This window comes from Tinamus guttatus, unplaced genomic scaffold (assembly GCF_059628265.1).
Source record: "Tinamus guttatus ecotype Peru unplaced genomic scaffold, ASM5962826v1 Tinamus_guttatus_pri_ptg000571l, whole genome shotgun sequence".
NCBI classification, from domain to species: domain Eukaryota; kingdom Metazoa; phylum Chordata; class Aves; order Tinamiformes; family Tinamidae; genus Tinamus; species Tinamus guttatus.
In genome coordinates, this window is record NW_028289105.1 from 131,900 (window position 1) to 155,720 (window position 23,821).

A 23,821-nucleotide genomic window follows, 5' to 3' on the forward strand; every position below is an offset into this window, starting at 1 on the left:
ACACTTAAAAAACAGGGGCAGTTTTTGTCATGTAAGTACCGATTTAAAATTCATTTCTGGAACGTGATAAAAATTTTACTAGATATAAAATGTTTTGCCTTATGTACGAGGTACTAGTGAGGGGGGTTGCTTTAAAGGAAACATGAACATGATGCACTGATGGGTTATGAGGGAACATAAGTGGGTAGTGTCTGGTAGACAATGATGCTGGTCATTGCTAAGGTTGCTTCTTAAAATCTGTTTTTTTTTTTTTTTTTTTTAGCCGTTATTTTTTGCTTGTTAATTTGTCATTGCTTGTATTTCCCTATCTGTTTCAGTTACCCTTGTCTGGCATAGGAAGACTGACAGAGACTAGAGCAGAAAGGTTAGTACCTGATTTGGAATTTGTCTTCTACACTTATATTTGTGCTCTGCTCACTGAGTAACTCCTGTTCTCTCTCCTCAGTATTATATATTATATTGGCACTTCCACAAAGCCAGAGAACCTGCACTGTGCAGCTCTTGCATTATGTCTCAGTAGGAGAGAGTGTGCCATAGAGTTGTGGTTCTGGGTTCAAGAAAGTTATTAGGAAACAAGATGGAAAAAGAAAGGGCAGACTATTCATGGTATCATGAGTCCCAACTTTCTGCTCAAAATAGGGTCAGCTCTAGAATTGCGTTGTGTTATTCAGCACTTTATCTAGCCTGATCTATTCTGACCTCCAAAGAGCTGCGTTGGGGGGGTTTGTTGTTTGTTTGTTTGTTTGTTTTCTGCACGAGCAGTGCTGTTCACTGCTGGGAGCAGTGCTGGGCTGAGCAGATCCTGAGTAATATTTGAATTCACACACATATTTAAGTACACAGGTACTTGTGGAAGTGGCTAAACTTAGCACCATTAGAGCATCTGCTGTCACCTTCTCCCACCCTCTGAAGCTTGGAACTTGAGCAAAAAGAGGAATTAGTAAAAATACACTAAAATCTAACCCTTTCCTCCCAATTTCTAGGTTCCATCTTCAAGAACCATCTAGGTTCTTGCTGCTCAGTGCTATTTTGATTATATACATCAAAAGGTTCAGTTGGGCTATAGACTGAACATCTAAGTGGATAGGTAAGTGCTGCTGTTTATTTTATTTGACCAGCTTGTGTGATTTGTAGAGTCCTAAAATCTTACAAAATTAATCGAATTCTATATTGAAATAAATAATTTTGCAAAACCATTACTTGACAAGCTCTACAAGATGGTGCCAAAGGGGCTTTAAGGTACATCAATAACAGCATGATCAGATGTATTTAGAGGATCCTGGTCTGTGCCTACGCCTCACTATACGTCTGTAGATGGAGGAGTAAGATAGATTAATCCTTAGGTTTGCATTGCTTATGCATCTCACGTGATCTGCCTGGGGCATTCAGTATTAATTGCAAACAAAAGTTTAACATCAGGAAGTCACCGTAAATAATATGACATGTGTACGCATATGTCTGTGAGAGTTACTTAAAGCCATGGAGGATGTGAGATTCTCTGTGTGCCTCCTCCTACTTAGGAAAAAAAAAAAAAAAAAGGTCAATTTGTAGTGATAACTACTCCAAGATTCTGTCTGAAAAAAATAAATTTATGGACTAGTTACAGAAAATGTCAATTTCTCTCTCAGGAAATGATCTAAGACTCACAGCAAAGTCCTCTGCAGGTTTGGGAGGTGGAATTTAAAATAGATAAATCCATTAACATCTGTAATTGCTTATAGGAAAGGCTGACCTGTGAAAATGTGTAACCAGCATTCCTTAGCCTTGCATGGCTGCAGCCAAGCCATTTGAGAAAACAATCCTGCTTGTGTTCTTCCTGCATTTTGAGTCTTTTGGTGCCCAGAGCTTTATTGGAGAAACTGAACCACAGCTGCTGCCATTCCAAATGAAACACTCTGTTTAAGTTTTGAAAGAAATGGATTTGGGAGTCAATATAAAAGCTCCATTAAAATAGCCAGAACCGTAGTGAACATATGGCTAGGAAGAAGAGGACAATCAAAATGTCTAAGAATAGAAATCTAGTTCTAGTGTTGCTCAGGGATTGATGGCATTTCCATATGGATGTTGTTGTACCTATTGCTGTTCCAAGAAATCACTAGCTAGCACTGTTATTCTTACTGTAGAGAAAGTTTAAGAAACTTAGTTAAATCAGTTTTTTTAAGTTAGTTTAAGAAGCTAATTTAAACCAGCTAAGAAAGAGACAATACTTTTATCTGGTGTATTTGACAACAGTTTATGAAACATGGTCAGTGTCTACTGAGTAGCCAAAGGAGGAGGTAAGAACTCAGAGGTGAAAGAAGGGTGGGCACATTTGTTAGATGTGCTCTCTCATCTGTCCGAGAAACTCTTCTGCAAGGCCAAGCACTGCTAAGCCTTACTCTGCTAGCTGCTTTTTAGCATGGGGACAGGCTCTCTTCTTTAAATATGCTGTGTCACAAAATGAAATTTTGCACTCCGAGTGACAGTCTTTCCTCCCCACCTTATGGGAGTGAATACATTCACTTTTGCTGTGTTATATAAATGTAGATATGGATGCATATACAAGTGGGACATCTCAAATTCTGAGCTCCAGGCAGGATTCTGACCTCAAAGGAGAAGTCAGCATGCTTTTGAATGTGGCCTGTGTCTGTCTGTGCGGAAAGTACAGTATTAGTGTTTTGGGTCAATATGTGCTATTATACTTATGTGCTGCAATATTTTATATGAGAATCTCTTCTCCTTCAAAGAAGAGTCTTCAAAGAATGTCCTCTTTCAAATTGGTACCAGAGGCCTGTTTCACACTGCATCTGCGTATACCATCTTACATATCCACCTTTTAGAGGTTTTTCCATTAAAGGGCTTCAGTAAATCTTTCTGAAGCCCTCTAGCGTACCATGAAGATCCTACACATGCTTTGGGCAGATTGAAATGCTTCACTTCCATTCCAAAATCCTCTGAACAAGAAAGTCATCACTGTGCTGAGTGAAAATAAGCAGGGTCCTTGGAGAATGTGCTGCACTAAATGCTATAATATATTCTGTGCAGATGAATTAATCACAGAGGAAAGTCCACCGTTGGAACAGTGGAGAAGTGCTGGCGTCTGAAGAATGAAGGCGGCGAGCCAGAGAAGACGCAGCCCTGACTGTTCCTGAGATCTTTCCCTGTAGCGCTGCTAGGCAGCATTACTGCAGCCTGCAGCACCATGGATGAAGAGGACAATGAATTTAAAGTAGTGTGGGCAAAAATTGTCGGTAGGGCAAAGAAGAAAACTGAGGATACTGAGGAGAAAGCTGAGGATACTGAGGAGAAAGCTGAGGATACTGAGGCAACAAAGAAGGTTCAGAAATGGATAAAGACCACTACAACAGGCAGATCTGTTCCTGGGAGCCAAATCGATCAGTGCTTTCCAGTAGTGAAGGGGAAAGATTTGCCACAAAATTTGGGTTCTAAGGTGCTGACAGGGATGCGTGAAGAAGACGATGATGCTGTGCCCTGCAGTAGTGGTGGGACGTCACAAGAAGACAGGAGAAGCGCTTTCCCTGACAGCCAGCTGCGCACAGTGACCAGTTACTCTACCAAGAGGAATCTGACAGGTGCGTGCACTGAAATCTTTCAGACAGAAAATAGGCTAGTACTGAAAAGACTCAGTTCAGTAGAGCTCTTTAGAAGTCTGGAGGAGGTATGCAGTTCTTCAGTAAGGTGAAACCTAAGTGCTGAGTGATATATGAGGGAGTCATTACCTTTTTTTTTGCGACTTCAGAATGTAAATCATCCCTCAAATCATCAAGAAGCAAGTTTAGATTATATCAAAGTGTTTTTTCACAGTGTGTTATTGTATTGAATGTTGAATTATGTTGCCATTGACTGTCACCAAGGCCAAAAAAATAAATTAAGAAAGGTTCTGGGTTAATTCATGAAGGATTGGTCTTTCAGTGATGACTAAATATGATGACCAGAAGGCAGTCACCAGTGCATGAAATCCTTAAACTGACAGCTAAGGTCAACCAGGAGAAGGATTATTTTGTACTTGTTCTGCCTGATACCCTTTCGTAATTATCTACTACTGACTGCACTCAGAAACTGGGCTGGTGAGATCTTTGGTCTGATCTCACAGGTTGCCTCAAAGCAGAGAGGAGATACACTGAGCTGTTAGCCTGCTGCTCGTTACCACCCCTCCTTAGGAACACCTGTTGCTTGGTTCTGAGCCTGAAAGTCCGAAGCATGGATAGGGCTTGAAGATCAGAGTAGAAACATGTTCATTTTTTTTGACTATCTCAGGTTGCTGTTTTGGGAAGCTTCCCAAGAGCTCCCTGGGCAGCTCAGTTACCTGTTTAATTCTGACTGGGAAACTGTGCTTTGTCCCCTTCAGTGAATGCTCCGAGTGACTGTTCCCAGACTACACTATCCTTCCGTCCTTCACAACCAGAGACCTGCTCTTCAGACACCTTGAAGACACCACTGCTGCCTGGGTCGAAGGTGCGGGCAGCAAAGCTGGCGGTGGAGGGAATGCAGCAGTTCAAGAGAGTGGCACCTGAGCAGCTAAAACATAGCCTGGGCGATAGCTTGCCAAAGGCTGCAGCTAGCAGGAATTCCTCTGATGAAAGCGAGGAAGAGAACCCGGAAAAAGGTACGTTTCTGCTGTTATTTAGCTCCTGTGTGTGCATGGAGAGTGCTGAGGGCTGCTTAGGGTGATTGCATGAGCAGCAGTCTGGATTCCTGGGCTTTGTTCACAGCTGGACAGGTGGCTTGTGTGATGCTGAATAAATCGCTCCACATGTCTGAGAACTTGCTTTCTCTATTGATAAATGTGTATTGATCTCTATACTTTTCTCCTAGATCTTTTGTGAGGCTGAAATTTGATTTTATGTTAAATTCTGGAGAGAGAATTTACTTTCTGGAAACAGGTTGAGATTCTAAGAGCATCAGTAAATCCAGTCGTTCTTCTCAGGGGCAATATTGTGTAGCTCATATAAATATGACCTTAGTTACTCCGTGTCTTCTGTAAATCTCTGAGCACTTACAAAATAGGATGTTCTATGCAGATGAATTGAATCCGTAGCAATTTGAATTCATAGCACTTTTTTGGTGTTTTGGTGCTTTAAAAGTCAAGGCCCCTTTAAAAGTCAAGGCCCTGCTGGTTCTCTATGGACATGAGAATTTCCTGTGTTTAATATGTAATGTTTAAGACCCCATGTTCTCCCAGAAACTTCATCTAAAACATAACTCTCCTTTTGGTTCTGATACATAATGTGCGATGAACCAATTGCCACCTTCCACTCCTGGGGTAGTGCTCTCCTGTACTGTTTGTGCATTCCCTTGTGAGAAATGAGATGTGAAGATGCAACAGGAAGATTGCAGGGGTTTTTTAAGTTAATAAAATAATCATGACAAATGTAACAGTTTCATGCCTTTCACTACAAGATGTTTAACTCTATCATCTCTCCCTTCTGTGCCAGTTACCCACGATCTTCCATCCACAAAGGACGATGGTGCTTTGGCTTTTGCCCTTCAGCAGAAGATCAAGGAGGAAGTCCCGGAAAGCCTAGAGGAGAAGGGCTTGTTTTTTTGTCAGATCTGCCAGAAGGATCTTTCAGCCATGAACATAACACGACGGGGGCAGCACGTTAATAGGTGAAGCACTAGCATGAAAGGCCAGTGTGGCTTTCAGCAGCAGTGCCTTAGAGAAGATGTAATTGCAGACTAGGTAGCAAAGCTACCCATTAGTGTCCATTTCAAAATCAGCCCATTTCAACACCATTTATTCAATTAAATAATGATTTCCTAAGAACATTTGGTATGTCAGCTGTTTGCAAATCTGAGCTATTCGCTGAAGGAAAGATGTGATACTGTTTTGCAAGATGAATAAATACATAGACTATGCACTATATACTTTTGTAAAACTATGCACTATATACCTTTGTAAATACTATATATATGCACTATAGACCTTTGCTTTCCACAGGTAATGAGAGTGGAAGGCTAAGGGAAGGATCCTTGTGTTTTCTTTTGTCAGAATGGTGTGGGCTTAAATTGATGCCAGCACTCTATAACAGTTTCCTTAGTGGTAAATATCAAATACTGTTAAAACATTACATACAGCTAGCTCTTTATAAATGAAAAGTCTGTGCTTCTCTGTAAAGAAAGTATTGTAAACAGCTTGCTTAAGTAGTTGGAGTTGCTCAATTACAGCATTTCAGGAGGCAAGGTTCAAAAAGAGCATGTCATGTCATGTCATGTCATGTCCATCATCCTCCAGGTGTCTGGATGAGATGGAGGCAGCAGAGATCTCCTCCTCCAGCAAACCAGCAATCCCTGATTGTCTCAGCTGTGGCAAACATTTCCAAACTTCCGAGAGCCAAACTACTCACTTGAAACGCTGTGCTGTGAAGATGGATGTTCCTCCTAAAATGCTGCTTCAGGCACTGCAGGTGTCTCAGTTTGGAGTTGCCTCTCCTAAGTATCCCAGGTAAGATTTTGGTGAAAATCTTGCTTTCCTTCAAAAGTGATCAGGTGGTGGATGACTATGAGTCAGGAGACAGGAGCAAAATGGGAAGTAAATAATCTTACACTAATTTGTCAGAAATATTTATGCTCTGAGAGGTAATTATGTAATAAAGCTGAATAGCGTGGTTGAGCTTATTAAGCAGAACATGCTATATGAGCATACAGTCTCTTCGGAGTATCTGTGTTTCCAAGGCCTCAGCTTTTCGGCTCGTTGCTGTCCTGGATACATGGGCCTTATCCACAGAGTCAAGGAGGAAACATACAGGCTGTTTTGAATTGTGCTGGGTGCAGAGATGTATCTGCTCTTTGGGATTTGAGCAACATGTTCAGAGTATAGCGAGTGGTGCCTGCCTGAAATGTATCCAAAGGACTTTTAAGTCTTATTGTGCTGAGCAAAGGCCATTGCTTGTTTACTGTGGAAGTGTAAGATTGGCAGAACGGTTTTGGTGACGGTCTTCTTGACTTCAACCTGATTTTTGCCCTTTGATACAAAGTTTAGGTTTGAGATAGCAGATGGTTAAGGCCATTCCTGCCCTTGCAAAAAAAAAAAAAAAAAAAAAAAAAAGGCAGTTTGTCAGTGCTGCAGTCTTATTTTGGAAAGGTAAACATAAGATTTTCTCCAAATTGCTGTGAATTCCACGCATGATAAGAAATCCTTTTCTTTCCTCCACAGAAAAAAGTACTGTTGATGCTTTCTTATTATTCTGGATATGGGAATCTCTCTGAGGAAGTGGGGCAGCTGGTCTGAAGTGCTCAGGGTTTCTTGTCTCTGATCCAGTTATGTTAGGTTAACTTGGGCTTTCTGCTGCATTCTTACATTTCAGCAATCAACCAAACATATCAAAGCGCAAAGAGTTCTCCGGAGATGACTCAAAGGAAATGAAAAAGAGGATCAAAATGGAACCTCAGGATGAAGATCTGCAGGTTGCTATGGCAATGTCACGCTCTCTCTTGGAGCAAGAAAAACGTGAACAAGCAGCAGTAGCTGCAAATATGAAACCCGTGGCTGCCTTGCCAATCAAATGGAAGCCTGGATCAGGTATGTGTCACCGTGAGTGTCTCAGGCTATACTATTGGAGGAGTGATGTAACAGCCTGCTCTTCACTACCAACTTTTCTGTTGGGCATAGGGGATGACAAGCACACTTCTGTTTCATTTAAGTTGTCCGAGATGGAGTAATGCAAAGTATCCACATACAGATAGCCAAGGGAGGCTGCAGGATGTTTCACTGAAATCCATTCTGAGTCTTATATTTATTTCACTGGTTGATTGTTTCAAAACTATAGAATGTTTTTAAGATGAGTTGTTTTTTTAATAAATCCCAAAGGGAAAACATGAAAAGACCATTGTTATTTTTTTTGCAGTGCATTTTTCTTATTCACTGTCCCATACCCTTGATTATGCAACTTTTTCATCCTTCTCTCCTTGCTCTGCTTTCTTTCTGAAGTATATGTGCATACAACTACACACGTTGAACCTGAGGTTTGCTATTTAAATGCACAAAAATGGTCAGAAAAGAAGCCAGTTGCCCTGGGGGAAGGTTGAGTTCTGCACATAGGAGACACTTTGCTCTTCGTGGCTCTCCTCAATCTCTTCCTGCTGATAACCACTGCCAATTATATTGGGAATTAGTAAGTCAAAGGCAGTAAAGAAACAGACCTGAGAAACAGACCTGACAAATGATAGCTGTGCAGGATTCATATGTGCTGTGGTTTGACATGAGTGACCATCACCAGTGATCAAGATGCACCAAAAGCAGTCCTTCATGGCTTTGGAGTCTTTTTTCTTCTCTCTCTCTCTCTCTTTTTTGAGTGAAGCGCTGGTAACTAGCCAAAAGCACTGTACGGTCACTGTTCAAAGGGTCTGGAAGGTAGCCTGCACATAGGTATCAGTTGCTTTCATAGTGATCTGATTTGACAGCTCAGCCCAGCAGGACCATGTGTGCACGAATAAGTCTTCCCTGAAGGTTTGTTTCTCTGGCAGAAGTAACGGGAGACTTGGGACTTATTGCAGAAATCTTGTGTTCTGCTGTAGTTGCATTTTGATCATTGCCAACTGCAACACTTGAAAAAGCTGGCAGGTTCAGTTCCTCTGCTTATGTGTTCAGCTGTTCATTTATTTGGGTTTCTTTTGCTTTTCTTTTTAAAGAGAAAAGAACACGTAAAAGAGGCCCAACTACTCCTCCACCGTTACTGCTGCGGGATCCAGAGACAGCCCGCAAAAGGACTGAAGAGCGAGCCGCCATGGTGCTTACACAAGAGATGGAATTCCCTCCCACTCCTCGGCTTCCCACCAGTAGGATTTTGGAGGATGGATCTGAGAAAACAGACTGGCTCATGCCATCGCCCAGAAACAAGGACTGCCCTTTATGGAACAGCAGTGCTCTAACAGGGCCCTGCGACCCTGAATCATTCTACACTGCTGAACTGACCCCTCCAATCGTACCTTGCATAACTGTGCAGGTGGGATGCTCTTTTCTCCTTCCTCTGGTATTTGTGTGCCACAGTTTACTTGCTCTGTAGCCCTTCTCTTTTCTGCCATTTAAGTGAGTCACCCCATGCTCTGCATGCTCTCTGCTCCTGCACAACTGTCCCCTGGTCTCACACAAGTAGGTTTGGTGATCTTGAACTTTCACTTCTCCCTTTTGGACAGGAGGCTGAGGCTTGTGTTGCCATGCTGTTCTTTGGGCTTTTGGAAGACAAAAGAAATGGGAGCAGAGCACTGAGTGAGAGGGCTTGAGCCTCTTCATTTTGCCACTAGCTTAGCTATTTTTACAGTAGCCTGACTCTTGTGTTCCTTCTTGATACTTTTCTCTGACTGATTATAATCAGAGCCTTTCTCTTTCTTTACTCATGTTTTGTATCAAGGCAGCAAGGAACAGTGTGGAAAGTTCACACTGAAGATGGATGCTTGTGTGTTACACTGAGGAGGGGGTGGGCACTCCTAGGGTTGTAAACTGAAGCGTTTGCATTTCAGGCTTTCCCCATGTATCCCACTGCCTGAAGCTGCATGCAGGACTGTGATCCAGTTTTAAACCGGGCGGTCTCACTCTGTTATTATCCAGATGTCTTGCCTCTCGTTTTTCTGTAGTTTTATAAATGCTGCCTACAGAAACAGACAGGACCTTTTAGTCTGTCGCCTTATAGCACTATCTTCTTGGAGAGCAAGTATGCATCTGGGGATCGCTCAAAGTATTTTATTAATATTTATTAAGATATTTTGAAAGTGTGAACTAGAGATCAATTCAGAGACTGTACTCTGAACTCTGCAAATACATACAAAATTAATTTCTTGATGTCTTTTTTTTTCTCTCCTTTGATCAGATTTGTAAGTCAGAGACTTCTCTGCCATCAGTGGGATCTGATCAACCAGAAGTATCTCAGCAACTTCAGCCTGATCTCAGTCCTCATTATCCTGCTTCTCCAGAGACTGGAGAAAAAGCTGCTGATGAAGCCGACTCCGGCTCTGAACAGGCTGGACAGATTTCGTCTCAGGGCGAGAAGGTTCATGTTCAGACTCTGCAGCAACTGATTGAGTTGGCCATGGAAGCACAAACTCAGTGGAGGCTTGAGCTTAACGACGCTCAGGAAGTAGAGCAGCCAAGTAAGTTCTGGCAGCCTCATGAGCCTCCTCTCTGGTGTCATCAGCTATGAGGAGCCACGTTTAGCCATACTGAACTTGGAGAGCAGTGGCAGCAGCCGCAAGATGATATTGTTGATCCAGGGGGTGATATTTGGGGGCATTGTTCTGTAGTAGGCTTTAGGTACAATCAAGTTGACATTTCTGAAATGATTCATAGATCCCAATATTTAAGAAGAGCTCCTCTTAGACAGCAGCTTCTAAATTTTATTTTAAAAATCCTTTAAAGGTGTCAGATGCATTTCTGCCAGCCGGGGGCCCAGACACGGCCAATAGTGAGGCAAAAATATATCCCAAAAATATATGCTCTTTTCTGCCTAGTGGCTTTTGCCGACAGCACTGTCTTACGAGGTTTCACCAGGAGAAGACCTGGTGAAAGAAGAGCGTAAGAGATGATGTTGTGTTGGTACATGGATACACAGTCCCTGAAGTTGATCTGTACAGGCTGAAAAAAGTACACCACCTAGAATTCCTTCAAGAGCAGCTCTAACTTCCCTGGTTACAGTGGTGTGCATTGCACAACGGCACATTCCAAGACCAATGGTAGCCTTAAAATTGTCCAACCATTTAGCATAATATATGCACTGTGGGTCTCCTGTTCACTCATCAGTGAAGACTATGGTTGCTAAATCTAATGTCTCTCTGCTTTGTACTTGACTTGGGTAAAATTCCCTCAGTTCTCCTATTAAGCTGCAGCAAATGGCTGCTGGTCATATGCCAAGAAAACCAAATGCATCTGATAAAGCCAAGAGGGGGAGGCTGAACCATTCAGCTCAGAAATGTCAGCCTGGGACAGGAGTCTCTTGGGGAGTTGTCATGGCAAGGAGGAAATGGCAGTTAAGAGTTGCCACTTCGTTCTGTCTTACAAGAAGGTTGTACATGACTTGAGATGTGCCTTTTCTTCTTTGAGGAAAAGAATTGACTTCCAGTGATTCTTCACTAAGTGGCTTTGCCCCTCTACCCATAGAGAAGAGATTCCCGAGAAGCAACGATATAAATGTAAGGACAAATGTTATTTTTCCCCTTTTTTGTATTGTTTATTTGCACTGTATTTTTGTATTGTTTATTTGTTTAAAAAAAACAAAAAGCCTCTCCTATTTGATTAATTTCCAGAAGTATGGAGTATTTCCCATTCATTTTCACAGAAACAGAGATGTTTAAGCATTACAGTCACTCACAGGAATCATCCTAGGCAAAGCTGAAGTCCAAATACGTGATGTTTCATTGATGCCCACAGGCAGGCTTGTGGGTGTTTCAGAGTGTTTGTCCTACTTAATTTAAAATAACAGGTAACATAAAGCAAATTTGTGCATAATTTACACAAAGAGAACCAGGTTAAATATTGAGGCTGTAGTGCATAGAGTATTTGGGGGTAGTTACTAGGGATGTATCTGCTCAGCACTTAGGTAGTACTCTGCTTTGATGCCCAGCCTAGATGACACAGGCCACACTTCCTGGAGACCAGGAGAGACAGAACTGTCTGGGGTTTCATCCAGGCTCATGTACGCACCCATTTTGCATGGTTCTGACCAGAACTTTGTAAATGCCTCTCCTCTTATCTTCCTTTCCAGTCTTTCTTTTGCACAGAGAATGGTGCAGCCAGAATATTTCTGTTCTTACTTAATTTCCCCATTTTCGAGTCATAATTTTAGTGTCAGCAGGAAGGCTGTTCTGGGCTTCCTGCCTGGAAAGCAGTGCCTGCCTTCTCGAGGTACCGTCTTGCAGGTGTCCTACCTGCCAAGAAAAAGAGAGCAAGAAACACCTAACAGGTTTCCAGACTGAGCTTCCTGTCTTGCCCTTGGAGAGCAGTCCATGACGTGCAGAGTCTCCTCTAGCCCACCTGTGAAGCCTGGAAGAAATGGTACAGCGTGTGCTGCCGTTTCCATGCTAACTGGTATTGGCTCCTTGCAAACACACTGAAGCAAGTAGAGAGGTTGAGTTCCCACTGAACTAACCTAGAAACCTGCTAATAAAATAAAGAGCTCTGCTGTTTCTGGTGGAACTACATCTCATGGAGTTGGATAAAACTTGCCTTTCTTCCAGTCTGCGCTAGGGTCAGAAATTACAAGGTCAACAATTAGTGTCTCAGGTAAAGCTGCTTTCTACTTACAGTCAGGCAGCCTCCCTCAACCATGGGCTGCAGGTATTTCACGCTTCTCTGAAGCACTGGCCACCTCCAGAAGCAACACTGCTACCTAGGGAGTCTGAGTCTTTAGAAGATTGCTTTGTATGGGTTTGTAGTAGGGGTAGTGCCAGACATTAAACTAGTCACAGATAGCTTGGGCAACCAGCCTTCCCCAAACTTTCAGTAAAGGAGTTTAAAATTATAAGAGTAAATACTTAATAAATAAATAAATAAAGGAATTTTCAAAGGAGATTTCAGTAACAAGTGCACAAGTTCCTTTGGACTAGATACCTGCATTTCTTTTATTCCGTGTTGCCCCCTTGTTGCAGAGGGTTTCTTCCCAGGTGTCATTGCTAGACCAAAACAGTGAACAAGAGAAGAAAGGCTCATTACCTTGTCCCTGGGTCATCCTCATTCCTCTTGCTCTATGCAATTGTTATGAACTGAGTTCAGTTCCATCAAGGTGGGAATTACAGCTTTCAAAAACATGGTGGAAGACAGCAGAGCAAGAGGCCAACTGCAGGCAGTGGCTCTGCCACATCAGGAAATGATGTGGTAAAGATCCGAGGACGATGATGTGCTGTAATGCAAAAGGCTGTTCCACAAGTAGAGTGGAAGACAGCATGTGACTGCCTCTTCACAGCTGCTAAGCTTTGAAGAGAGGAGAAGGAGGGAAACAAAGCCAGAGATGTGTGTTGGACTAGGTTGCTTACGTCTCTTATGGAAGACCTTGCACTGATAAGGATTCTGTTAGTCCTGAGAAGGCAAAGGCAGCCATACCCACGCTGGGACCCAGAGTACAGCAGTGCTGACAAACTGGGCTGTTGCCTCCTTATCTGCCAGGAAAATGCCTTACAGCTGTAACAACTCCTGTCTTTGTGTCCCTTCTATGTTTTAGTCCTCTTTCAGGATGCTGGCAGAAGATTACAATATCATGGTTAACAACGCCTACTTGAGTGATATCCAGTTTCAAGTGGACTCTGGAGAAATCCTTTATGCCCATATGTTTGTGCTGTATGCACGCTGTCCACGGGCTGTTCAGCTGGTAAGTACTGCTGTTAGACTTTTCTCTTCCCCTCGAGTAAAGCCCCTTTGCAGTAACAGGAGTTTGACCGTCTATTCCAGACTGATCACAACAAATGAGTTAGTGATGCCGTACAGTAAGCACAGAGTATTTGGAGATCCAGTGGCAAGTCACTCTGGACCTGCTGATTATGGAGTAGACAGTATTTACAAGCTGTGCTTGTAACTAACCCAGACAGAGGTCTGTCACTCCCACAGGTGCTATGGAGGTAGCTGCATTGACCTGTGCCTTTGGCAAGGCCAGTGAAGTAATTTCTGTGTTTCCAGAAGCATTTTGGTTCATATAGTTTCCAGCCTGCTCCTGTGCAATTTTCTGCAAAGGCAATGAAAGGCAGTGGGCTGAAGACAGGAACTTGCCCTCTGACAGAGCTGCCACCAGACCATACCAACTTCTTGACAAAGTTTTGTCATTCTTTCTGGAATCAGTAGAATTCGTTTTGTCCTCATGCATGATTACAGCAGTTTCAGCTCAAGGTGCTTAGGACCATTTATGAGGGGTCCTTGAAAGCTTCAGGGTACAAGTTAACAGCTGTATGGAGCTCCCTATTCCCCAGGGAGCTCTGTATCTCTGGTCATTTTAGCTTCCCTCTGAGGCATCAAATCCTGGCCATAGGAACAGACTTTGACACAAAAAAAAAAAAAAAAAAAAAAAAAAAATTAGTGGCCTGATAGAGAGCAGATACTGCTGGTGTTGTTCCTTTATGAGGAAGTGGACCTTGTTTGCTTTCCTTTTACTGCACAGGTTTACGACGAAGGGATATATGTGAAGGTGAAGGACGATGACGACGAGCAGACGCGCCGGGTGCTGCTGAGCGATGTGACAAAAGAGGCAGTCCTCGCATTCCTGCGATATCTTTACACTGCTTATACTGACATCCCTGCTAGAATCGTGCCCCAGCTGAGGGCTTTGGCTACCAGGTTTGTATCATATGAGTGTGCTTTGGGTCACCTCATGCTTTCAGCCACATGGACTTTAACCTGATACCTTCTGTTGTGGTTTCAGTGGCTTTCACAAAACTCATTTCACTTGAGATGCAAGTACCTCTGCTTCCATCTTAAGTGAAATATGAACACACGAGCATCTTATCCTCATTTTTTCATGAATCTTTCTTCAGGTTACATCTGCTTGAGATTTTCTATTTTTGGTTTATGACTAGAACACTTTTGCCAAGTTTTGTCTCATGATCTTTAATGACAGCTGATGGTGGCAATGGTGATGAGTGTAATTCTCAAAGCATTGCCCTAGTGACACACTTAATCTGAATGAGACTTGCAGAATGTGGATGCAGGCAATGCTAATTTGTTATGTCAGTCATGATCCTAGACATGTGTTAGATAATGAACTTGAAACAGCAGCAGATGAAACACATTCTATCGGATCAAAATCACTTAGTTCTGGAAATGTAGGTGTCCTCCTTTTAAAGTAATTCTGAAAAAGACCAGGAAAAAAAATCTGCTCTTTTATGTTGATAGTCAGTTAAACTCATACCTAATCAAGGAGAACTGATTATCCTCTGTAGTGGCAGCGATGCATTGTTTGGAATGGGGGAAATAAGTGTGAAACCTGAGGAGATTATGGTGACATGGAGTGAAAACCTGAAATTGTTATTGACTTTATTAATGTTGAAACTGCATGTCTAATTTGGCACAACAGTTTCACAAATTAAATTTAACTTTCTTTACAAGACTCACTAGATTGATCAGTCAACTATAACATTTTGGAATTTTGAATGAATTTTGAGGGAGATTAACATTTCTGTTACATTCTTGCAGGTTTGATTTAAGGGAACTTGTGCTCAAGTGTAAGGACTGCGCTGAAGAGAGCCAGGCATCTTCTGGAGTGGATCCAGAAGATGATCTCCTCTCTGCGAGAGACGATGAAGATAATGATAACAGAGCTGAGAACTTCAAAGAGCTCCTGAACTCAGTATGGGTGGGTGAAGATGAGGAAGAAGAAGCTGTGCTAAACCCTGCATGCCAGAAGGAAGACGACAACGGGGTGGGTAAACAGGAGCCGGAGGAAATATATGAGTTTGCTGCAACTCAAAGAAAAATGGTTCAAGACAAACTGGAGATGAGTGAAGGCACAGATTACAACATCTGTAGTGATACTGAGGTAGCCCAAGGTGCGAACCAGCAGACTAAGAAAAAAGAGGCAAAAAGGTCCGTATCTGCCTTAATAAGCAATGACTTCAAACATCTGAGGGAAGACAATGATGTGGAAACATCCAAATGTGACTTGTCTGAAGAAGAGAAAATGCAGAATACAAGTGGATGCAAAAATGGGAATGCCACAAGCATCAATTTTGAGTCTTGTCAGTTTGAACCTCAGAAGGGGGTTAGGAGATGGGAAAGTGGGAAAGATTTCAAGTTGTCTCAGGCTTCACATAATATGGGAGAGGGAGACCGCTTGGAAGAACAACAATTCACCAGCTGTTCACCGCACAATGATACTAATAGGCGTGAAAATTATAAATGCTTATTTTCCAAAAATCAGATAGAATACAGTGAGCCTTCTCCAATGAAAGAAGTTATCAAAGAGTCAGGAAAGGCTGTTAGCGAAAAACATGCTGATGTTAATGATTTGCTTCCTTACTCCAAGTCACAAAAAGACCTCTCTCCACACAGGGATGGTTTTTGTGGCAGTCCTCCTCTCAAATCTTATATGTCTTTTTATTCTGCTGTTGGTTCTTCACTTATGTCTTCAGAATCGGATAGGAAATTTCCCAGAGAAGCAAAAACACCAGAGAGAAATCAAAAACCATTCCCGTCTCCCAAAATAGCTTTCCAGAAAGCCAATGAGCAGGACATTACATCAGGAAATCGGAACATAGAGAGCACAATTTCTCCAGAAGAGCTTTCCTGCACTGGTTTCAACAAGCATAAATATGCTTCAGTTTTGTTCAGTTTTGTCATAAAAACTCCGGATGTTGCAGTCCAGAACAGAAAAGAGGCTGATATTACTGTTTTATCTTCTGATGATGAAATGGAGCTAGAACAAGAGAGGAAGTTACCAGAGTCTGGCTCTCCTGTGAAGGAAATGGAAATCTCCAAGCAACTGAAAAGTGCTAGCATAGCACATGGGCCTGAGATCCCCAAACCTAAACCTAACTCATCATCTGTCACTGAGATACAGCTGAGATCATCCCAGGTCTCATGTCGCATTACAGATGCATCACTTACAAATAATGATGTAAAAATGTCCAGAGAGTTGCCTCCCAGCACCCAGGTAGGTGCCTGTACAGAGAGCAAACAGAGCCTGAACCTGAGCCATGAAAAAGGGCAGAGTCGCGAGGAGTCTTCAGGTATGGACAGCTCCTGGCTAGTGCCAGACACACCACCTCAGACCAAAAGCAGGGATTTTGCAACGCAGACACGTGTCACAAGTATAAACCGTATAAAGCAATCGATGTCTAAACTCGAGACCAAGAGCTTAGTGGCAGGTAACAGTGACCATGAAATGGCTCTCAGCCTCATAAAAGTTCCTGAAACATCGCTGTCAGACAAACAGTTGCCTAGGGAGAACTCAGCTGATGAAAGGAGTCCTTCCAGCAGCCGAGCAACAGAATTATATTCCACCGACACCTCATTACCTTCTCCAGGGGATTCAGATCTTTCCCTTGGCTACACTGGCATGGAAAGGGAATGTGCCAAAAGCTCATCAGTGTCCAAACCTGTGTCTCCATGTCATGAGCAGGCACTGGAAGATGAAACTGATACCAATGTGGTTGAGATAAAGGACAGTGAAGGGAAAGAAGAAACAAGTCGTCTTTCTTTGAGCAGTAGTGTCTCGCTTCATGATGAGCCCCCAGTCCCCGTTGATGACTGCTGGCACGCTGAGGATCCGTCACCATTAAGAGGAAACAGCCAGAACTCCAGCCTGGCTGGCTGGGCAAATGCCAGCCCTGGCAGCAGACCCAGATCTATCTCTTGGGCTTTCGACTGGGAGAGCCCGGTCCGAGACCAGGAAATGAAGGGCAGTACCCCTCTTCAGGGCAGTCCTAGTGACGGAGCAACAACTTCGCTTCACCTCAAAAAGAGTCCTGTTGAGGCATGGTCATCAGAGTGCAGTATACAAAGTTTCCTGAAGCCCAGATTCTGGGAAGTTTCGGATAGTGAAGAGGAGGAATTCCCACAGATGCTTTTTTTAACTGAGAAGGTGTCAGCTTCAGCAGATGCCTGTCCGACAGACCTTGCAAAGACTCCCGGTGAGAGCTTGTATCTGTACAGAGTTCACTGAAGTAGGTTAAATTGTTGTCATTTTAGGTGATCATCCTGTTTGTTGTTCACCTGCTATATTGAGAGGGTGTTTTGGCCTTCTAATCCAAAGCAGTCAGGGCCAGGCACAAGAAGGTACAGTCAGCTTCTGATGTGGGGGAGTGCAACTAAATACGTGGGATAGTTGGAGCGTAGCCATTTGTGATCCATTCATGCTGCTGCTTTGACAGTGATCGTATGCATTGTAGAAATGATGAGACATTACCTGGGAGGGGAAAAAAAAATCAAACAGCCTTCACTTTGCATGCTAGGGAATGATTATTCCTTGCAGTAATGGGTCTTGTTTTTCATGCATTCATCACTGATGTATGTGCTAACATTTACATGAAGACATCAGGTAAGCTTTGCTTCCAGTGGTAGGAGTATAGAGGTTGGCTAGAAGTAGGTGCCTCTCCTGCCCACGGGTAGGCTCTCTGCATATTTTCCTGCAAAGCTCTTCTGATTTGCCTTTGCTTTGACTTGCCCTGCCCTTCTGTTTGCTGATTGTAGGCTCTTCCAACAGATTTTTGTGTGTCCAGCACTGGTCCCAACTGGAGGACACAGTGAGCGGTTTCAGGACGCACACAAGACTAAGGGCCAAGCTGCTCTTTGCCACCAGATTGCACTTAGTGGTGTCAGGAGCTGGGCCTTGTCTGCTTGAATGTCTGATGACACAGAGAACACTAGCCTCTGGGGTCATACCCTTCTGGGGTCAGCTGCTTACTAGGACAGTTCCTTCCATCTAAGCTCTAAGAACAGTAATTTATCCCTTAATATTTATTAGATATATTACTAATTATACTATCGTAAGTAATTAGTTTAACAAGCAGGATTTAGAACATGACCTGAGACTGACTGTGCTTCACAGTATCAGGAAATCAGTATCACTAAATCAGTATCTAATTCAGGCCCCCAGAACCTTGACTTGTTCGGTTTCTTCTGCATCAAGTCTCCTATGCAATTTTCTTCCTTGGGAAAGAACCACTTCACAGAATTCAGTAAACATATATTTTTAATTACCTTGCAGCAGTTCTATCAAAGCCTCCAGTGGGCTTTTTTATTCAGACCTAACATATGGCTCAATTTGTTTTCTGATTTAAAGACAATAAAAAATAAATATCCTAGACCCAAGGAAGACGAAAGTGTTGATCTGTTCGGTATAAAGGTATTTAGTAGAGCAGCTTGCAGACAAGTAGTTCTTCTTAAACAGTTACTAGATAACATTAAAATATCTGCCACCAGGAGGGGAAGATATCATCCCTCCTATATCCTTCTGTACTAATTCTGATGACAATTTCATTCTGTTGCAGAACCTGCCTGTCAAGAGAAGGACAAGTCTCCTGAGAAGGACAAGTCTCCTGAGACTCCTATGACACCAATGCCAGCTTACTCCCTTATGAAGACCCCAGAACTGAAGAGGGAGTTGAGCAGGTTAGCACTGCTTCTACAAGTATATCTAGAAAAAAAAAAAGTACAAGTACATCTCTTTATGAGCAGAAAAAATACATGGAAGTTCCATCTCCATATGAGGAAGAACTTCTTTACTGTTTGGGTGTCACAGCCCTGGAACGGGCTGCCCAGAGAGGTTGTGGAGTCTCCTCCCCTGGAGATCTTCCAAACCCGCCTGGATGTCACCCTGTGCCACATGTTCTAGGTGTCCCTGCTGGAGCAGGGGGGTTGGACTAGATGATTTCGAGAGGTCCCTTCCAACCCCAACCATTCTGTGATTCTGTGAGAAACCTGCTGGTAGGTGGTGTGAAAGGCAGCTACTGTGCTAAAGGGGAAAACTTGATGGTTTTCCAATATCATGCTCTTCCAGCTGGCCACTGAGCTTCCTGGCCTGGTCACATTGCTGAGCTATAGCAGTGGAAGGCGCAGCATTATCTTAGGCTTAAGTCCTACCTTTCTCTTTCAGATTTGGAGTTCGTCCTTTCCCAAAACGCCAGATGGTGTTAAAGTTGAAGGCCATATTCCAGTATACTCACCAGGACGTGGATACGGATGTGGATACTGACACAGAGGATGATATCCCATCCTCCCAGCTTCCCCCACAGAGGCCTCCAGCCAAGCGCCGTAGGCAGCTGAAGACTAACGGGCATGCTGGTGGGAAACGTGCCAAAATCTCAGAAACCGTGAGAAAAAAGCAGCAGGTTGTTAAGGCTTCTTCAGCACTCGCTGGGCAGGGTGCTGGGGGCAAGGGTTTGGTCACACCCCCTGCAACAGGCTGTGCAGCAGCTGAGAAAGGAAATGAAAGGATGTATCAGCCCAGAGGAACCAGGGAGCAGAACACACCAACTGTATCTCCAGAGAGGGGCTCTCTGGTAGCTGATAAGGAGGAGCTGATGCTCTCATCATCTCAGGAATCTTCATATTCTCAGGAATCTTCATCCTCGCTGGATGGCAGTGACGTCTCTACTGGTATACAGAGGTAGGGGAACAAAATACTAACGAAGGAGTCTACTGTGCAGCACAGAGATGAGCTGGGAAAATGGGAAATATAAGTGTCAATGCAGAATACAGGGGATCTGTACTGTAGCCAGCTTCCCTGAGCTTTTATCACTTGAAGTAAGTTCTTCTGTTGTACGTTTCAGTCTAATTGCTAGTGAGCTATTCTGAGAGCACAGAAATGCTCACGGGTGAAAATGCACATGGGCAGAGCTCAAAGTTGGCACTGCAAGGAGCCTCGCAGGGTTGAGTGAGAGCCTGCAAGAGGAGCAGGGAGCGCTGCTCGGTGAGCACTGCGTGTGGTGCTGCACAGAGCAAGTGTGTCAGCAGTAGTGCAGCAGGAGCAAGGAATGCCGGGCAGCACCGGCACAGCTTGATGTGCAGGTTTGCAGAACACGTGGCGTGTCCTGCCTCCCTCCCTTTGGCAATTGCTGGTGTCGGAGATCCTACACAGGGCATTGCAAGGGTTGGCAGCCAGGGACTTGGGCATCTCTGAGTGTGCCCTTGATGACCAGTTGTTTCCTTGATTGTTTTTTGCACTTTTTCTCACTTTTAGTTCTTGTAGCAATATATCCGAAGATGAGGAAGAGGAGCTCCCAGCTTCTCAGACAGCAGCCCAGGAAGCAGATACACTGGACGCAGTGGGAAACTGCATCATTTCAAATTCAGTCCTGTACCACAAGGTCCTCTTTTACGAGCCAATTGAGCTGGCTGCACTGCACCGAGAGCTGAAAGCAAATGGCATGAAGATTTCCAAGGCAAAGCTGATGGATTTTCTAGATGCTTACTGTATCACCTTCACCACGGCTGCAGAGCGGAAGGAGAAGGAAGCCAAAGGCAAGGGGAACGGAAGACAGAGGAAACGCTACTGAATGGAGCTTCTCTCCCATTTCCAGCGGCAGCTGCAAAGATCCCTCCTGTTGGTGCACTCCCCTGCTTCTTCTCCTCTTTATCTTTGCTTTCCATTTTTTCCTAATAAGTTTTAGTTCCCTAATAAGATCTTTTTTCCTGAATCTTCAGACTCTCCAAGTAGTTATTTATTCAGTATTTGAGCGGCCCTACTGATTGCTACGCAGGGGACATTGTGGAAATAAGAGGCCTTTGCTGTCCTTGGTTAATTTGGTGGTCTCTGGTAAAACTCCTCAATCTGTGTGCAGCTGTTCTTCTAAACTATTTCTCATGGCTTTGCAGTGTCCTCTAACACCAGCAATTGTGTGAAAGCCTGGATTCCAACATTCCGCTGTGTGTGTCCAGCATGTAGCAGGTATTGGCGTGCTGGGATCTCCAAGATATAATCTGCTCCATTTTCTGAGGGCTGTGTTACCTTGTCTTTGTAGTCCGATCAGAGCACATCCTTGACAGAGGTGGGGTTTTTTGTTTTTGTTTTTTTAAGGAGATGGTATTATAGTGATTAAATCTCTTCCTTGAACAGTCTCTTCTTAAACCTATTGTAAAAGAAGTTGTGAACATCATCTGGAACTCTTGGACAAACTCCTGGACCCTAAAAGGTCATCTTTTATATGTATTTTGTGAGCTCTTCTGACTTTGATGTGTTTTGAGGGCTTTGGATCTGAAAAGGTCTTGGCAAAAAGGACACATTGTTATTTTTTTTAAAAAAGGAGCCACTTTTGTAACGTATTTATGTATTCTGGAAATTATTTATATTTTTGATATATTATAGCCTTTTTATTTAATTTATATAAATAAACAGAATAAGATCTTGATGATAAACTGTAACAGGTAATGCCTTAGGAAGGCCCGGGGCAGCCTAAGCAGCAGTCCTGGGTCTAGCTGGGAGCAGTAGTGGCTCCACAGTGAGCGCTCTGGCTGGAAGGGTCCTCAGCAGAGGACGGAAGGACAAGGTGAGTCGTGGCACAGGGGCCCAGCAGCAAGGAGGGCTGGAACAAGGGATTGCTGCGCAGTGGCTGGAGAGAGGAAGATCACCAGGTTTGTTTGAGATGGAGAGCACCAAGGTAGGAGAGACTCCAGGTAAGGCTGGGGAAGGTGTTTTGGTCAGCCAGAAGGAGAGATGGGGAAGACTTCCTTGCAGAAAAAGGACGACTTTCTTGCAGAAAAAGGCCAAGTTTTGCCTTAAGTGGCATTCTAGGAAATACTGTTTCCCATAATGTATCACGTATTTCTCTCTTGTCAGTCTTAATATCTGAAAATAAGTAAGATCCCTTTCCATCTTCTCTGTTGTATTCCTAGTCAAGACATTTATCATCAAAACTTTTGCAATCAATTCTTTCTTATATCTTGACCTTCAGCAAATACAGTGTTACACTTTGGGCATATAAATTACAATCGTTCAACTAATAGGACTGCACCAAAAGAAACTTGGTAGCATGTTAAGAAAAAAAAAATTTAAAAAGAACAGTTACTGAAAATGCCTATATCCTCTTTTCTGTCATCCTTAAGCCTTTCAACAGAACACTTTGCCTAATGAAACAAAACAAAAATTTAACAACTGTGCCATTCGGGTTGGAGATAACATTTTGCAGAGGCTTGTCTCAGTATTCTTGTGGCTACAGTTGACAAAATTAAATGGTTTTCCTAATTCTAACAATTCTCCCAAAAGAGGAAAAATGACTTGCAGCATGTCAGATAGGTCACAATGCAGCCTGCATGCTGCAAATTATCAGAAAGCCATTATTCATTCACCTGCTCCGTTAATCTGTACGCAAGGGTGTCTCTTCCAGCTAATATTGATGTTTCCATCTGCCAGTGATGACGTTATCAATCAGTTTCATCTGTATACTTTTCTCTGTTTTCGTATGTTCCTAACACAGGGTCATATCTCTCTTGGAAAATCCATTGTCTCTCTAAGAAAAAAACCTTTTCAACTAAGATTTGAATTGTTTCCTACGTTACAAAGTAGCCAATATGTTATTGGCAATGCATAAAGCCTTTGGCCTACCCCGACACACCTGATGAGCTCCAAATGAGCTTTGGAAAAAAACATTTCCAAATGTGTGTGACAACGAAGTGATCTGTGTGAGTGCCTATGGATACTAGTAGAGCAACTGTTGCAGCTACTGCCTGTTGTTTTGTGCATTATCACATTTCCTACCTACAAAATCAGTAGGGTGATGACTGTTGTGCCCTCCCTTTCTACCTGACCAATAACTCCCAACTATTGTGTTTACGGTGCTAAAGTTTAGGTACCGAAGTGCTAAATACAAGAACAGCCTTGTGCTCATCCAAGGGCCTCCTGGAGCCTTTGGTAGCTCCATGCTGGTGGATTCCGTGGGCTTTGGTCAGTGACCTGTGCGCTTCAGCTCCATGGTGGCCGTACGAAGGACGGGTGGAGGCCTGGCCACGCAGGTCCCACGGAGGTTCCTGGGGACACAGATAATGCGTTCACGGTGCGTTCCGACCTCCTTGCGTGCGGTTGCTCTTCCCTTTCATCTCGCCCCAGCCGCAGTGGTGGCTGACGTGTGTCCCTGACGCCTGGGCCCTGGTGCCGGCAGCCCTCCTGGCGGCCTCCCAGGGCAGGTCTCCGCTCTCCTGCTTTGCCCCTCTGCTTTCGCTGGGGACCTCGAGGGCCAAGAACCTTCCTCCTGCTCCTGCACGAGGCCTCTGCTTTCGCTGGGGACCTCGAGGGCCAAGAACCTTCCTCCTGCTCCTGCACGAGGCTCAGGAGCGGCTCCCCCGCGTGACAGCGGCGCTTCCCCCACGGGGGAGCCGCGTGCTGCAGGTAACGAGCTTGCCCGCCGTTCATACTCGGCAGCAATGGGCCCTGAACGGCGACGCCTCGTAATGCGCCCGGACAGCGCCGAGCACTGGCAG

General features: G+C 43.8%; 1 protein-coding gene across 1 annotated transcript; it reads left to right on the forward strand.

Moving 5' to 3' along the window:
* The first annotated feature begins 3,181 nt into the window (after positions 1 to 3,181).
* On the forward strand, positions 3,182 to 20,904 carry LOC148592522 (structure-specific endonuclease subunit SLX4-like). The gene is made up of 14 exons (XM_088534574.1): positions 3,182 to 3,572; positions 4,349 to 4,606; positions 5,436 to 5,610; positions 6,236 to 6,445; positions 7,308 to 7,522; positions 8,632 to 8,945; positions 9,807 to 10,086; positions 11,033 to 11,121; positions 13,146 to 13,292; positions 14,073 to 14,248; positions 15,104 to 17,538; positions 18,898 to 19,018; positions 19,503 to 20,015; positions 20,589 to 20,904. The coding sequence occupies exons 1-14, from the start codon at positions 3,182 to 3,184 to the stop codon at positions 20,902 to 20,904; spliced, it is 5,640 nt and encodes a 1,879-aa protein (XP_088390700.1).
* Positions 20,905 to 23,821: the final 2,917 nt, after the last annotated feature.

Bases quoted from the DNA above. Each gene is read 5' to 3' on its own strand.
- LOC148592522 (XM_088534574.1), top strand. From the start codon at position 3,182: ATGGATGAAGAGGACAATGAATTTAAAGTAGTGTGGGCAAAAATTGTC. The intron at 19,019-19,502 runs GTTAGCACTGCT...TTTCTCTTTCAG, and splicing joins CTGAAGAGGGAGTTGAGCAG to ATTTGGAGTTCGTCCTTTCC. The intron at 20,016-20,588 runs GTAGGGGAACAA...TCTCACTTTTAG, and splicing joins GTCTCTACTGGTATACAGAG to TTCTTGTAGCAATATATCCG.